The sequence below is a fragment of the Delphinapterus leucas genome, chromosome X (assembly GCF_059928025.1).
Source record: "Delphinapterus leucas isolate spDelLeu-1000000601 "Yukka" chromosome X, BTC_Dleu_Yukka2, whole genome shotgun sequence".
In the NCBI taxonomy this organism is placed as follows: domain Eukaryota; kingdom Metazoa; phylum Chordata; class Mammalia; order Artiodactyla; family Monodontidae; genus Delphinapterus; species Delphinapterus leucas.
Genome location: NC_143150.1, coordinates 101,123,107 through 101,141,159, shown reverse-complemented (window position 1 = coordinate 101,141,159; position 18,053 = coordinate 101,123,107). Strand labels below are relative to the sequence as shown.

At 36.5% G+C, this 18,053-nt stretch overlaps 1 protein-coding gene across 1 annotated transcript in view; it reads left to right on the top strand.

The window, feature by feature from the left end:
• Nucleotides 1–18,053, top strand: part of CFAP47 (cilia and flagella associated protein 47) — a 546,463-nt gene that overhangs the window by 207,647 nt on the left and 320,763 nt on the right. The window contains 2 exon segments of the mRNA XM_089904937.1: nucleotides 12,830–12,916; nucleotides 13,822–13,950. Of these exon segments, the coding sequence (XP_089761063.1) occupies nucleotides 12,830–12,916; nucleotides 13,822–13,950 (216 nt within the window).

Here is an 18,053-nt window from a genome sequence, read left to right as displayed (position 1 = left end):
AGATCAACAAACATCTCAAATAAACAACCTAACCTTACAGCTAAAGCAATTAGAGAAAGAGGAAAAAAAAACACCCATAGTTAGCAGAAGGAAAGATATCATAAAGATCAGATCAGAAATAAATGAAAAAGAAATGAAGGAAATGATAGCAAAGATCAGTAAAACTAAAAGCTGGTTCTTTGAGAAGATAAACAAAATTGATAAACCATTAGTCAGGCTCATCAAGAAAAAAAGGGAGAAGACTCAAATCAACAGAATTAGAAATGAAAACAGAGAAGGAATAACTGACACTGCAGAAATACAAAGGATCATGAGAGATTACTACAAGCAACTGTATGCCAGTAAAATGGACAACCAGGAAGAAATGAACAAAGTCTTAAAAAAGCACAATGTTCCGAGACAGAAGCACAAAGAAATAGAAAATAAAAACAGACCAATCACAAGCACTGAAATTGAAACTGTGATTAAAAATCTTCCAACGAACAAAAGCCCAGGACCAGATGGCTTCACAGGCAAATTCTATCAAACATTTAGAGAAGAGCTAACACCTATCCTTCTCAAGGACTTCCAAAATATAGCAGAGGGAGGAACACTCCCAAACTCATTCTACGAGGCCACCATCACCCTGATACCAAAACCAAAGATGTCACACACATTAAAAAAAAAAACTACAGACCAATATCACTGATGAACATAGATGCAAAAATCCTCAACAAAATACTAGCAAACAGAATCCAACATCACATTAAAAGGATTGTACACCATAATCAAGTGGGGTTTGTCCCAGGAATGCAAGGATTTTTCAATATATGAAAATCAAGGTGATACACCATATTAACAAACTGAAGGATAAAAACCATGTGATAATAGATGCAGAAAAAGCTTTCAACAAAATTCAACACCCAGTTATGATAAAAACTCTCCAGAAAGTAAACATAGAGGGAACTTACCTCAACATAATAAAGGCCATATGTGACAAACCCACAGCCAACATTGTTCTCAGTGGTGAAAAACTGAAACCATTTCCTCTAAAATCAGGAGCAAGACAAGGATGCTCACTCTCACCATTATTATTCAGCATAGTTTTGGAAGTTTTAGCCACAGCGATCAGAGAAGAAAATAAAATAAAAGAATCCAAATCAGAAAAGAAGTAAAGCTGTCACTGTTTGCAGATCACATGGTACTATACATAGAATATCCTAAGGATGCTACCAGAAAACTATCAGAGTTAATCAATGAATTTTGTAAAGTAACAGGATACAAAATTAATGCACAGAAATCTCTTTCATTCCTATGCACTAATGATGAAAATTGGAAAGAGCAATTAAGGGAACACTCCCATTTACCATTACAACCAAAAGAATAATATACCTAGGAATAAACCTACCTAAGGGGACAAAAGACCTGTAGGCAGAAAACTATAAGACACTGATGAAAGAAATTAAAGATGATACAAACAGATGGAGAGCTGTACCATGTTCTTGGATTGGAAGAATCAATATTGTGAAAATGACTGTACTACCCAAAGCAATCTACAGATTCAATGCAATCCCTGTCAAACTGCGAATGGCATTTTTCACAGAGCTAGAACAAAAAATTTCACGATTTGTATGGAAACAAAAAAGACTCCAAATACCCAAAGCAGTCTTGAGAAAGAAAAACGGAGCTGGAAGAATCAGGCTCCCTGACTTCACACTATACTACAAAGCTACAGTAATCAAGACAGTATGGTACTGGCACAAAAACAGAAATATAGATCAGTGGAACAGGATAGAAAGCCCAGAGATAAACCCACGCACGTATGGTCACCTTATCTTTGATAAAGGACACAAGAATATAGAGTGGAGAAAAGGGAGCCTCTTCAATAAGTGGTGCTGGGAAAACTGGACAGCTACTTGTAAAAAAATGAAATTAGAATACTTCCTAACACCATACACAAAAATAAACTCAACATGGATTCAAGACCTAAATGTAAGGCCAGACACTATAAAACTCTTAGAGGAAAATATAGGCAGAACACTCTATGACATAAATCACAGCAAGATCTTTTTTGACCCACCTCCTAGAGAAATGGAAATAAAAACAAAAATAAACAAATGGGACCTAATGAAACTTCAAAGCTTTTGCACAGCAAAGGAAACCATAAACAAGACCAAAAGACAACCCTCAGAATGGGAGAAAATATTTGCAAATGAAGCAACTGACAAAGGATTAATCTCCAAAATTTATAAGAAGCTCATGCAGCTCAATAATAAAAAAAACAACTCAATCCAAAAAAGGGCAGAAGACCTAAATAGACATTTCTCCAAGGAAGGTTTACAGATTGCCAACAAACACATGAAAGAATACTCAACATCATTAATCATTAGAGAAATGCAAATCAAAACTACAATGAGATATCACCTCACACTGGTCAGAATGGCCATCATCAAAAAATCTAGAAACAATAAATGCTGGAGAGGGTGTGGAGAAGAGGGAACCCTCTTGCACTGCTGGTGGGAATGTGAATTGGTACAGCCACTATGGAGAACAGTATGGAGATGCCTTAAAAAACTAAAAATAGAACTACCATATGACCTCGCAATCCCACTACTGCACATGTACCCTGAGAGAACCAGAATTCAAAAAGAGTCATGTACCAAAATGTTCATTGCAGCTCTATTTACAATAGCCAGGACATGGAAGCAACCTAAGTGTCCATCATCAGATGAATGGATAAAGAAGATGTGGCACATATATACAATGGAATATTACTCAGCCATAAAAAGAAATGAAATTGAGTTATTTGTAGTGAGGTGGATGGACCTAGAGTCTGTCATACAGAGTGAAGTAAGTCAGAAAGAGAAGAACAAATACTGTGTGCTAACACAAAGATATGGAATCTAAAAAAATAAGTAAATAAATAAATGGTTCTGATGAACCTAGGGGCAGGACAGGAATAAATACGCAGATGTAGAGAATGGACTTGAGAACATGGTGAGGGGGAATGGTAAGCTGGGATGAAGTGAGAGAGTAGCATGGACATATATACACTACCAAATGTGAAATAGATGGCTAGTGGGGAGCAGCTGCATAGCACAGGGAGATCAGCGTGGTGCTTTGTGACCACCTAGAGGGGTGGGATAAGGAGGGTGGGAGGGAGACAGAAGAGGGAGTAGATATGGGGATATATGTATACATATAGCTGATTCACTTTGTTATACAGCAGAAACTAACACACCATTGTAAAGCAATTATACTCCAATAAAGATGTTAAAAAATATTTTTTAAATAAAAGTTTTGTTCATATAAGAAAAAAGTGTCAGTGGAGTGTTGGTAAATTTATACCACTTCCTCTGCCTACATCTGCCTTGTCCACTGGAAGTCTCCACATCCATAGGCAGCCTTATTACTCCATTATCCATGCTCCTGTCCCACTAAAGTAGCATTTGTTACTTGTAGTTATTTATGTAATGTGGTTAATATATTTTGAAATATCATATTTTTATATGTTTCTTTTCATGTGGAATTTACTCCGTGGTTGGCCAGAGATGTTCAGCTTCTTTAGCAGTAATGGGGATGTAGGGTAAGAAGAGGGCACTTACAGCAGGAATGCAAATCAAAGTTTCAGTGTTCATTTTTATTTTTTAATTTCCAGATCAGAATTTTTCTGTCCGTAGCAATACTGTGGTCTTAAAAATTAGACATGGTACTGAACAAAATATTTTTTCTTTGTGTCTTAGGTTCTCACTGTCATGTCAATAGCCAAAACTGGCTTAAGTTTCTTGTGGTTGAAAGGGATGTAGGAGTTTCAAAGTCACTGAGGGTGACTGAGTTAAGACCCAGGCAATCTGTTGTGGAGCCTGACTAAATGAGAGGGACTCCATTGAATAGGTAGAAGAGTCGGAGATGGTTGGCTCTGCAGCCACAGCATTAATGAAAAATATATGATGACTGGGAAGTGGCTGAGTCACTTATGAGACCCTCTTGGTCCTGGGTGGGGCTAAGGGGAGAGACTCAAGATCCCTATCTCAGGCCTCAGTAGCAGATGGCAACATGTCAGTAGGCTCCAGGTAGAGAGGGGGCATTGCCAAAGAGACTGAGTATCCAGAAAAGTAGTGACAGATGCATGTACAGACACAAGAACCCGTCTCCCCTCCCTCATGAAAGCCCACTGCAGGGCTGATCCATGTTCTGAGAGACCTTACACAATTTGGAGATCCCTTCTTTATAAAATAATATCAAATTCTAAATACAAAAATTACATGCATAGCTTTAGAAGAGGCTCATGAAAGTGAGGAAACCTGAAGTTGAAGCTTTATTTGGTAGAAAATATACCTACCTCTTCCCAGATACCATCTTGTTGGGGGGATGGGAAGGTCTGAAATTTTGACTCTTTACCCCAAAGAACAGAGTTACTGTAAAGAGACTGTTCAGGTTAGAAGAGACTAAGATATGTGAAGATCCAAGTCTACATTTCCTCCTTTTCCTCTACAGCCAGTCTGAGTGGGAGAATGAGGAAGATTCTGTTAAGGAAAACAGCACAGCTGTGTATAACTATGTAAATTATTTTCAACACCACTGACTTATTCATGAATCTGTGTACCCCACTAATTTTTAAGCATTCTGACGGCAGGAAGCACATCTCATTCATCTGGCATCTCTAACACCCAGGGTCATTGATAACATAGAATGTGGCCAATGTTCATTAAACTTTTATTTATTAATGTTGTCACTCACAGAGCTTTAGTTTTTGAGCTTATGTGGTGAAAGAAATAAAACTTTGAAATTGGATCTCAGGACAGTCATAAAACAGGAAAATTTTGTGAAATATAAAAATTAGGGGTAAAAGAAGAAAAGGTAAAGGATTTGCATTCTAGGAGAGATTCTAGTGAGAGAGGGTCAAGTTGGAGAAAGGTGGGATATGTACTATGAATGTCATACATTGAACATTATGTATAATATTAAACTATAAAGTCTTAAAAATAACTTTAAGGCATTTATTCCATAATACCTATATTAGTTTGCTAGAACAACCATAACAAAATACCACAGACTGGCAGCCTTAAACAACAGAAATTTATTTTCTCACAGTTTTGGAGGCTAGAAGAGCAAGATGAAGGTGTCTGCAGATTGGTTCTCTTCTGAGGCCTCTGGCTTGGCTTGCAGATGGCCGCCTTCTCTCTGTGTCCTTACATGGTCTTTCTTATGTGTGCACACCCCCCTGGTGTCTCTCTGTGTGTCTAAACTCCATCTTCTTATAAGGACACCAGTCAGATTGGATTAGGGCCCACTCTAAGAGCTTCATTTTACCTTAATCACCTCTTTAAAGGCCTTAACTCCAAATACAGTTACATTCTGGAATACTGAGGGTTAGGTTTTTAACATATGACTTTTGGGGGCACATATTTCAGACCATAACAATGCCATGTGTCTTCTGTTATTAAAAATATATATAAATTGGGTGTTATATTTTACAATAAATTTTATATTGCTGTATTCGAAATAATATGCTTAATGTTTCCTGTCTTTTGTGCCTGTTATAGAATGAATTGTGTCTCCCTAGAATTCACTTGTTGAAGCCCTAACCCCCATTATGACTGTATTTGGAGATAGAACCTTTAGGATGTAATTATGGTTAAAGATGTCATAAGGGTGGGACCCTAAGCTGTCTTCTTAGGAAGAGAGGTCTCACCAGAAACTGAATTGGCTGGCACCTTGCTTGTTCTTGGACTTCTTGCCTCCAAAACTGTGAGAAAATACATTTCTATTGTTTAAGTTACCCAGCCTATGGTATTCTGTTATGACAGCCTGAGCAGACTAATACAGTACCTAACATCCTTTGATATAATTTCATTTGTTTATAACCAGTAATCATTTTTATGATGTGATTTTCATTGAAAAATAAACTTTTTTGATTTGTATTTTCCATAATATAAAACTCAAAATAGAAGCAGAATATAAACATCATGTACCCTTCATTGAAACTGTAAAGTAGGATATCACTTAACATAAGACTACTATAACTTACTTTCTAATTCCATTGATTTTTTTTTTTTTTTAACTTCGGTTAACATTTTACTGTATTTCCTTCAAGTCAATTTTATGCATATTTATTTCTTAGTTGAGATTCCCTTCTAAACATATTTTAATCCTGCTTTATTAACTTAACATAAACATTTCCCTGTTTTGTTAAAAACTCTTTACAAACATCACTTTTAATTACAAAGAGATACCGTTGTTTATGGAACCATTCCCATTCTGTTGGACTCATTGATTTTTAAACAAATTGTTCATACACCAAAATAAATATACTTAGAAAAACTAACCCTCTTCCCTTTATAAGTATTGGGTTGGCCAAAAAGTTCATTCAGTTAATGAATACGTTGTTCAATAAAGTTCTTGGTGAAAATGAAAAATGTCTATTTTTACTTAAAACCGAACAAACTTTTTGGCCAGCCCAATAAATTTAATTCCATTTGTGATTTCACTTCCTTTATCTTTAAAAACTTTATATCTTTCTTACTTTTGCATGACCACTATAGTATCTTATTTAATGGAGTTTCATCTAAGAATGGAAATATTTCAAAGCAACAGCATAAGAAGTGATTCTGGAACAGTGCAGTGACGTGGATTAAACAGCATGACTTTTGAATCAGATGCAGACTAAAATTCTAGCTCTTTTGTACTTTTGTGACCTTGTACAAAGTACTTAACCTGTTTAAGCTCCAACTTCAATATCTGTAAAATTGACAATAATAATTCTTAAACTTCTTTGGTTGATAAAAAGTATTAGAAATAATAAAATGTGTATTACATGATGCATAGTAGATTATTATTTAAATAAATTATGATCTATGGCTTTCATATGCCAAAATGTTTTCTTAAATTATTCCAGTGGGATAACCATTAGTGACATACTAAAAACTGACTCTTGTGATATTATTTCAGGAAATAGAATATTTTAAAAATCTATTCTGTTAGAAATAAATGTTTTGTTGTTATAAGAATGCCAGAAAACCAGTATTTGTCAAGTGTGTCTTTTATTTTTAAAAAAATTTATTGAAGGAGGTGGGATGAATGGGGAGATTGGGATTGACATATATACTCTTGATACTATGTATAAAATAGATAACTAATGAGAACCTACAGCACAGGGAACTCTACCCAGTGCTCTGTGATGACCTAAATGAGAAGGAAATCCAAAAAGAGGCGATATATGTATACGTATAGCTGATTCACTTTGCTGTACTGTGTAAACTAACACAATATTGTAAAGCAACTATACTCCAATACAAATTAAAAATAATAAATAAACTGGAAATGAACCCAAAGATCATCTATTCAATCCCACTTACTTTTCACATAAGGAAAAGACTGTACTTTTCTTCAGAAAATAAGATCTTAATAGAAGTTAACAGCATTTTACATACATATTTAACAAGTTTCTAAGCGATTACTCTAGACAGAATTCAATTTGGTGTTTTTTTAACATTACTTTCTCATATGAAAGTTATTATTTCCTAAAAAATTTTTTTACTGAAGTATAGTTGATTTACAATGTTGTGTTAATCTCTGTTGTACAGCAAAGTGACTCAGTTGTATACATATATATGTATATACTTTTTCATATTTTTTTCCATTATGGCTTATCACAGGATATTGAATATAGTTCCCTGTGCTATACAGTAGGACCTTGTTGTTTATCCATCCTGTATATAATAGTTTACATCTACCAATCCCAAACTCCCAATCCTTCCCTCCCCCACCCCCATCCTTCTTGGCAACCACAAGTCTGTTCTCTATGTCTGTGAGTCTGTTTCTGTTTTGTAGATATGTTCATTTGTGTTGTATTTTATTTTATTTATTTTTTAATAAATTTATTTATTTATTTTTCGCTGCCTTGGGTGTTCGTTGCTGCTTGTGGGCTTTCTCTAGCTGTGGCGAGTGGGGGCTACTCTTTGTTTTGGTGCATGGGCTTCTCATTGTGGTGGCTTCTCTTGTTGCAGAGCATGGGGTCTAGGCGCACAAGCTTCAGTAATTGTGGCTTGCGGGCTCTAGAGCTCAGGCTCAGTAGTTGTGGCACACGGGTTTAGTTGTTCCGTGGCATGTGGGATCTTCCTGGACCAGGGCTTGAACCCATGTCCCTTGCATTGGTAGGCAGATTCTTAACCACTGTGCCACCAGGGAAGCCCTGTGTCGTATTTTAGATTCCACATATAAGTGATATATCGTATTCTTCTTTCTCTTTCTGACTTACTTCACTTAGCATGATAATATCTAGTTCCATCCATGCTGCTGCAAATGGCATTATTTCATTCATTTTAATGGCTGAGTAATAGTCCATTGTATATATATCCCACATCTTGTTTATCCATTCATCTTTCAATGGACATTTAGGTTGTTTCCATGTCTCGGCTATTGTAAGTAGTGCTGCAGTGGACATTGGGGTGCATGTATCTTTTCAAATTATAGTTTTGTCTGAATATATGCCCAGGAGTGGGATTGCTGGATCATATGGCAACTTTATTTTTACTTTTTTGAGGAACCTCCGCACTGGAGGTTTTCGTAGTGGCTGCACCAATTTTCATTCCCACCAACAGTGTAGTAGGGTTCCCTTTTCTCCACACCCTCTCCAGCATTTGTTATTTGTACACTTTTTAATGATAGCCATTCTGACTGGTGTGAGGTGGTATCTCATTGTAGATATGATTTGCATTTTTCTAATAATTAGCGATGATGAGCATCTTTTCATGTGCCTGTTATCCATCCGTATGTCTTCTTTGGAGAATTGTCTATTTAGGTCTTTGGCCCATTTTTTGATCGGGTTGTTTGCTTTTTTGTTATTCAATTGTGTGAATTGTTTGTGTATTTTGGAAATTAAGCTCTTGTGGGTTACATCATTTGCAAATATTTTCTCCCAGTCTGTAGGTTGTTGTGTTTTCATTAGATAAAATGGGAATTTTATTTAAATTTTTATGAGTTTAAAATAGAAAGCACATGACTTTTAATTTTACCACTTCCTACACTTGGTCCTTGATGATTCATGCAATAAATTAAATGCTCTAATTCAGTAAGGCAAAAATTCTAATGCTCTTCTTGTTTTAGAAAGTTCGTTGTGCTTTTAAAATCTAATGGTGTCTTAACTGTGAACAAAAGAAGGAAGTTTCGTCACTTAAATAAATCCTTATTGTTTGTGCATTATAAAAATCAGTTTTCTGATAGCAGCGTCATTAAACTCTATGGTACTTGTGTTCATCATGTTATTCTTGGAGCATTATTATTGTCACAGCTCCCAGTAGTGTTAACATTAACATGGGTGGTTTCTGTTTTGACACTTTATGGTATGAGGATGCAGGTATGGAAGAATGATTTTGGAATTAAAGCCAAGCTATTCAAATTTATTGCTCTTTTATCAGCAAATACATGTCTATCAGGATATGTTAGCTGTGATAAAATTCTTCAACATTTAGAAAGTGACAGTATGGTTAATAGAATTGGGTTGTTAATCCAAGATATGTGTGTATGTTTCATTATGGAAATAAATGTATTAAAGTTCAAAATAATCATAAATGTTATTAGCTTTCCCATTTAAATTTGATGTCAGTGAGTGAGGAGTTCTGTACAAGTGAAATTATATGTTTTACACAGTAAATGAGAAAGTATAATTTTGTAGATTAAGTTTAAAATTTAATAACTCATTTCAATTAATTTTCTTCTACTCTGTAAACTCAGAAGGTTCAAATAGAAAACCTAGCATAAATGTAATCAAATGTAAAATGTAATCAAATCAATTATAAGAGTCAACTCTGTTAAACTAACCACACATAAAATCTATTGACAAAACATAATTGTAAATATTGTCTTATCGTTTGATGAAGGTAGGCCTTGAGATATGTTCAAAATGAAAAGAATGGAACAAGTCTCATGTAGAGGAGGAAAACTAATTATTCCTTTACCCTTCTAAGTTCTTGGCTGAACCTCAAGAATAAAAGATTAACAGGAGGAAAAAAAACATACTCAATTACCTATGTAAGTAGTATGGTAGCCTCAGAAAGATATGACTCAGAAGGCAGCCAGAGGACTGAGGTTTATGTGCAGTCCTGACCTAAGGTGTATAGGGGTCTAAGGCTTCAAAGGGTGGCAGGGGGGTGGAATTTACTGGAAGGTGAGAGGAGGCAATGTTTGGTAAAGAAAGATTGCCCTGCCAGATAAGTCTCCTGTGTGGAAAAGTTATCTGTAGTAATAGCTCCCTTCCTGGTGCAGGCCCCCTTTCTAATGTAAATTTGCTTTATAAATGTAGATTTCCCTTACAAATCGATAACTTCTACTCTGTTTTCAAAGCTTCTCCTGTCTCTGCAGTTTCTCCAAATAATTGGTATGCGAAAGAGGCATATTTTAGGGTGGCTTATTCTGCTACCCCTCACTTCATAACAGCCTCTGTAAAGTGCTGTTAAAGAACAAAATTCAGCTGAGTAAATTTTAAAGCTCTTCCTGGCTTTCAGCAATTCATCAGTCAGTCAGCATTCAATCTAGCAGATAGAAAGGAGCTCTGAAGGCAAGAGATTTTTATAGGCAGAAGGGGGCAAGAACAGGAAGTTGAACTGAGGCAGTGAGAGGGAACAGAATATGTCACCCCCAAATGTCCCAGTTTGGCGTGGGGATTGTTTTGAGCTAATGGCAATTGAGAACCAGCAGACTCATGAAAAGCATTTTACCTCTCCCTTAACTGCTTAAAAGAATTTAGATAGGGGGCCTGTACCAGGAAGAGAGCTATTACCAGCAACAACTTTTTACATCAGAAAGACTTATTTTCATGGCTTGGCAAATATTTGTTTACCAAACACTTGTACTTCCCATCTTCCCATGAATTTCCTTCCTCCTCTTTGAAGCCCCAGATCCCTACCCACTTCTCCGAAGCTCAGCATAGTATGTAAACCTCAACTGCCTGACTACCTTTGAATCTTCATGTCTTTGTGGGGCTCCCATAGGTATGTAATTAAATTTGTTTTTTTCCCCTGTTAATCTGTCTTATGTCAATTTGATTATTCGACCAGCCAACAAATTTAGAAGGGAAGAAAGGAAAAGTTTTCTGCCCCTACAGCAAAAAAAGCAGATTGGTTATTCCAAGCTTACTTTAGGGAATGGCAGGTGTCTGTCAGGCAGATAACGTAAGTAGTGCTGATCAGGCGATTTCTGATTGACTGGTTTAAGATTCCATTTCTGGGAGAGCCAAAACTGTAAGAAGTCTTGATTTGGTGAAGTGGGGCTTAGTATAAGCAGCTCCATTTTGGGCCTGTTGTCTTCACCAATGCAAAAATGCATTCTTTGGCCTCAATGTGTTACTGAGGGCCTGCTCTCTGCTGAGCACTATGGAATACTCAAATGAATACCGTGTAGTCTCCCTCAAGAAACTCTCTGTTTAGTGGTTCCCTGATAGTTTTCCTTAGGCTCTCAGTTGCATTTGATAGAAGCAACTATTTCCTCCTGACGTCCTGTCTTAGCTTTGCATGCAAGGAAGTATTCCGGTTTCTTCATAAGGCTCTGAGCTGTTTGTTTTACCTCTAGGATTTCAAGTTAATGGACATCATCTCATTGAATTCTTACATAGGCTTTAGTGCGGCTACTTCTGCTAAGGAGTGGTGTACCATTAAAATTAGATTTTATTTAAACCTATAGTGATTCCAGTGTAATGAAGATACACAGGAATAATGCAAATGCAGATGGGAAATGCATCAAAATCAAAGAGAAGGAATGATGTTTGTTTTCCAAACAAAGGAGCTTTATGTATGCAACACGATTTCTTCCACTAGCTTTGACTGGCCCAGGGCCACAGCAAACTTAACAACTCTGGAACCATGCTGTCTCCTTCCACTCCCACAAACATGGCCTTCCTGTTATTCATCTGTACTATCTTTAAGGTTTGAGCTTTCAGAATCCTCTTTCTGCTTTTACTTTTTCCCACTTTTCACTAGTTACAGGACCGCAAACTGCTGAGGGTGTTTATAGAGTTAAGTACTAGATCTGGCATTCTCTGTTAAATGCTTATGGTAAATTCTCTGTTAAATGCTTACGGTAAGCGGCCTTCTCTGCTCACTAAATGAGTTAGACCTAAACACCCAAATCCCCACTGAAAAACACTCTTGCCAAATTTGTATTAGATGGCTATAGAGTGGTTCTGGTGGTAGTGGACATGCATATGAAGACTTCAGATAAAAACATTTCAAGAAATATGACAGTGAAAAAATATATTTTAAAATATAAATTATACACATGTATATGCTATTACATGTATATAATAATATAAATAGATATTTGCTGCTTCAGATACTATAAATTTATATAATCAAAGAGGCCACAATTTTTGGATATTCTCTGGAAAAATAGGCGATGGATTATGTTACATTGGAGTTTTCTATATTCGGGCATATGTGGTGATAGGCATTCAATGAACATAGGGTGATTAATGATCTATCTAATAGATGTTCTATTGTGTTCATACTTTTTGCAGGTATTTTTCAGTTTTATAATATTATAACAACAATAAAATGGTCTTGACAATAGGGTCCAAGTCATATAACTGTCTGTGTCCCATTAACATGTAAAGGTAGATGTGTATGGCTATAGGCACTTAGTAAGTTCTTTCTCACTATTAATCCTCCAAAGGAAACATCATATGCACATTTCATTGTTAAGGAAAGTTTTAAATTAATTATATAAATTTTAAATTTGAAAATTAAAATTCAATACATATATAAACTATATGACATTGAAATAATTTCATCGAAGTTCAAATGCAAGTAATAGATTGATCGTATTATGCTATAATAATGTTTTTTTCTTTTTTTAGTTTAGTGCTCAAGGAGCATGTATTTCTCATGTACTGCCAGAATTTCTGCTTGAACCAGAAGATTGTAAGAAGTGGATTGAAATTACAGTAAGCGAATTTAATTTCTTGGAAAAATCTGCACTGTTATTGAATTTACTGGTTTTTGGTCTTTGTTAGATTTTATTTTAGAATCTTTGATTTTTTATTTATGAAATATCCTAAGGATTATGCCTCTCTGGACAGTGTATATTTGTATTTGTCTAAAAATCTCTGTGGAGTTCCCATGCAGAAATGATTACATGGCTTTCTTAAATATACAGGTAATTGCTTCTTTTAAGGGATTTAGAAATAAAGAATGGTCTGTGCTAATTTAAATTTTTTCTTAAAATACATCCTTAGACTGTATATCTTTCAAAGAAAATACTGGTTTATTTTCCCTGCCACTTGCCACTTCCTTTCTTTAGTTTTAGAGGGGAATAGGGAGAAATTAAACAAGATATTCATTTTTTTTCAAATTATACAATTCATTTTATGAAAACCTATTGAGAAAAGGAATTATCTTGAGAAGCCTGTAGGCTTTGAGGCAACGCTCCTTTAGTTGTGGCACTGTTACTATAGTCACCACATGACATTAGTAGAAGAGCCAAGGGCCTGTTCTTTGGTACTCTGCTGAGTTCCTGTGGCTTCATCCAAAGGGTGTGGCTCCTTTGGGGGTTTAGAATTCAGAATAATTTTGCATCTCATTCTACCACTTCTGCCACAGAGTGAGCTAGTAGGTACACTGTTTGAATAAATCTACAACATGAAATAGGGGCTGTGAGTTCCAGAAAGTTACCTGTGTTGATAGTTTCTATTACTGGCACATGGGGAATTAGAGATCTGGATGAGTGGGAAAAAAAGACATGTAAAGGTTTTATTAAAAGAAAAAAATTGTATGCTAACTAAGTAGTTAAAACTTTGTAGTACATTTGCCTTGCATTGTAATTAATGTTGTGATATTTTATTTCTTATAGTTTTCCACTAATACCTTGCCCAAGTTTTCCAATATACCTAAGGAAAAGCATTCTATTGTTACAGATATTACAAAGTTTGAAACCTGGAGTAAACGGGCATGGACAGATGTATTCCTTCAGACATACAAGGTAACTTTTCCACTCTTGTTCACTGCTAGGGGTTTTTTTTGGTTGATTTATATGAATAGTGTAGTAGTTAAGGTATAGGTAGTGCTGCTGTAAAAGATTAAAAAATACAGTGGCCCAAATAAGATAGAAATATTATTTCTATCTATTGTGGAGAAGTGGTTTAGAAATAGTGGGTGTCTCTTCCATCCTCAGTACTGGACTTTCATTTCTGGATCAGTTTCTCAGAACAGGGAAGAGCAGGTTAAAGAGTAGAAGACAAGTAAATACCTTTTAAGGATGTCATCTGTAAAATGCATCATTTCCATTTCACATTCCATTGGGCAAAATTTAGTCATATGACTGCACCTAGCTTCAAGGGAAGTTGAGAAATGTAGTCTCTAAAATTGGTAGGTACAGACATATTCTGGTACATAAAAGGAAGGATTAAATAATAGATGTTGGGGGACTTCCCTGGCGACCCAGTGGTTAAGACTCTGCGCTTCCAATGCAAGGGGCACAGGTTCGATCCCTGGTCGGGGAACTAAGATCCCATATGCTGCGTGGCACAGCCAAAAAATAAGGAAAGAAAGAAAGAATAGCTGTTGGTGAAAATTATGGTCTCCACCTCTAATGCTTAGTAGACTCTTGCTATAAAGTTATTCTGGAGAGATATTTACTAGGAATCATACAGCTGTAGGCGAGACCAGGTGTTGATGAGATTCTCCAATTTGCTTCATGTTAAGTTACATATTTGGGTAGATTATCATAGCATAAATTGCACCTTCACACCCTATATCTTTATTGCTTAAACAAGTCCTGATTTCAGTCTTTGGAATCATTCCCTAGGTTTCCAAATATGGCACTGTGGATCTTGCCCACTAAGACCAATAGAGGCTTTTGCTCAGTCCTCATAGATTACAACCACAGATAGGGTGAGCTGTAGGGTAGGGAGTTAAAAGAAGGAAGAAGTCAAATAGAAGCAGCAATTAGTCACTCAAAGGAAAGGATAAAATAGAAATCTAAATAGTGAGTAATATATTTAAGACTTCTGTCACAAAATGCTTTTTAAATGTGATCTTGTTTATTCTTCACAACCAGTAATATCCCCCGTTTAGAAATGTGGGTACAAAGGTTCACATGCATACATACTTTCTTCCAAGATCACCTGATTTCGGCCATATAAAACCATCTGATGTAGGTAAAGCTTATTTCTTCCTTGTTGTTCTCTGCTGGGGCCCAGGAGCCCAGGTCCCTCTTGTTGCCCTCTGACACTCTAAATCCTCCACTGCAGCCAGCCACCCAAGCCTACCCTCTGGGGAGTTCCTTCTGTGGCTTGATTCCCAGTTACTCCCCCTCTCTACCTTTTCTTTTCCCAGTAACCTGCCCTGTCTTTCTTGCTGGATGTCAAGATGAGAAATCCTGTATGTTTTTTAGTAATCCCCAGAAGAATGTATGGGGGTATTTGTGACTCTCACCCAAACTTAGATTTGGGAAAAGACAATTTTCTTCTTTTCTTTCTTAACTCCAGGCTGCCTCCTATATAATTTTGTCTACTGATAAAGAGGAGCAACTCCAAAACAGAAGAGCTGCACATGTCCTAGTTTATGGACAAGCTAGTACTAATCTTGGTTTGTGGGCTTCATTCACTCACCCATTCACTTATTCACTCCCTCATGCCTTCATGTATATGTCTCATTCATTTAACCCATCTTCCCCAACTTATAAGTCTGTGAATTTAGATACCAAGTATCACTTGTAAACTCAGAACTTAATAGTGTGTCAGCTACATAGTAGATGGCTCAACAAATATTTGTTGAATGAATTTATTCAACAACTATTATGGTCCAGCTACTATAATAGGTTCTGGGGGTATAAAAGTAAACTTGATATAGTCTGTCTCTTCAAGGATTTTGTGTCCTGGAGTATGTAAGTAACTAAATATATATAATTACAGAGAAGGATGACAAATGTTATAACAGGGTAAGCCCAAAGAACTAAGGATGAGCGGACATAGAGAGGAACCTAACTTTCCTGTGTCTTGGAGAAGGTTTCTAGGAAAAAGGTGGATTTAAACTGAGCCCTGAACAATGAAGAGGGTTTGGCAGGCAAGGTGGGGCATAGGTTAGAGAGAAAGATAGTACAATTTGTGTGACGGAGGTAATAGGTGAGTTTTATTGGGGGGGTGGGGCAATAACATTTTTTCCAGATAAAGGGAATTCAATGTGGAAGTGCCTGTGGTTTGATAGAGAGCATTGTACGTTCTGAGGAATAAAAACAGTATGGCTGTGGGTAAGAGGGGTGGACTATGAGCCCAGTCAGAAATTAGACCGTGGTTGACTTCATAAGCCAAACCAAGGCATCTGGACTTTATGGATTTTAGCACAAGGTCAGTACAGAAGTCCTGAAGGATTTTAAACACAAGGTTGATATGATCAGTTTTGCATTCTAGAGAAATCACTCTGGTACGGTGTGGAAACTGTTCGTGGATTTTTTTTTCAATTGAAGTATAGTTGATTTACAATGTTATGTTAGTTTCAGGTGTACAGCGAAGCAATTCAGTTTTATATATATATTTTTTTCTTTCTTTTTCAGATTCTTTTCCCTTATAGGTTATTACAAAATATTGAGTATAGCTCCCTGTGCTATACAATAGGTGCTGTTGGATATCGATTTTACATATAGTAGTGTGTATATCTTAATCCCATTCTCCTAATTTATCCCCCCTTTTCCTCCCTTTTACCCCTTGGTAACCACAAGTTTGTTTTCTGTGTCTGTGGGTCTATTTCTGTTTTGTATATAAGTTCATTTATATCATTCTTTTTATTTTTTTAGATTCCACATATAAGCAATATTATGTAGTATTTGTCCTTTTTTTAAACATCTTTATTAGAGTATAATTGCTTTACAATGGTGTGTTAGTTTCTGCTTTATAACAAAGGGAATCAGTTGTACATATACACATGTTCCCATACCTTTTCCCTCTTGCGTCTCCCTCCCTCCCACCCTCCCTATCCCACCCCTCTAGGTGGTCACAAAGCACCGAGCTAATCTCCCTGTGCTATGCGGCTGCTTCCCACTAGCTATCTAATTTACGTTTGGTAGTGTATATATATCCATGCCACTCTCTCGCTTTGTCACAGCTTACCCTTGCCCCTCCCCATATCTTCAAGTCCATTCTCTACTAGGTCTGTGTCTTTATTCCTGTCTCACCCCTAGGACCTTCATGACCTTTTTTTTTCTTTCTTAGATTCCATATATATGTGTTAGCATATGGTATTTGTTTTCCTCTTTCTGACTTACTTCACTCTGTATGACAGACTCTAGGTGCATCCACCTCACTACAAATAACTCAATTTTGTTTCTTTTTATGGCTGAGTAATATTCCATTATATATATGTGCCACATCTTCTTTATCCATTCATCTGTTGATGGACACTTAGGTTGCTTCCATGTCCTGGCTATTGTAAATAGAGCTGCAATGAACATTTTGGTACATGACCCTTTTTTTTTTTTTTTACACCTTTATTGGAGTATGATTGCCTTACAATGGTGTGTTAGTTTCTGCTTTATAACAAAGTGAATCAGTTATACATATACATATGTTCCCATATCTCTTCCCTCTTGCATAACCTTCCCTTCCACCCTCCCTATCTCACCCCTCCAGCCGGCCACAAAGCACTGAGCTGATCTCCCTGTGCTATGCGGCTGCTTCCCACTAGGTATCTACCTTATGTTTGGTAGTGTATATATGTCCATGCCTCTCTCTCGCTTTGTCACAGCTTACCTTTCTCCCACCCCATATCCTCAAGTCCATTCTCTAGTAGGTCTGTGTCTTTATTCCTGTCTTACCCCTAGGTTCTTCATGACATTTTTTTTTCTTAAATTCCATATATATGTGTTAGCATATGGTATTTGTCTTTCTCTTTCTGACTTACTTCACTCTGTATGACAGACTCTAGGTCCACGCACCTAATTACGAATGGATCAATTTCGTTTCTTTTTATGGCTGAGTAATATTCCATTGTATATATGTGCCCTGTCCTGAGCCTTCGAGTGCTGAAAGCAGGGGCAAGGCTAGACTCTTTGTCATCCCCACAGCTCAGCGGGTGGGGCATGTTCCCCTT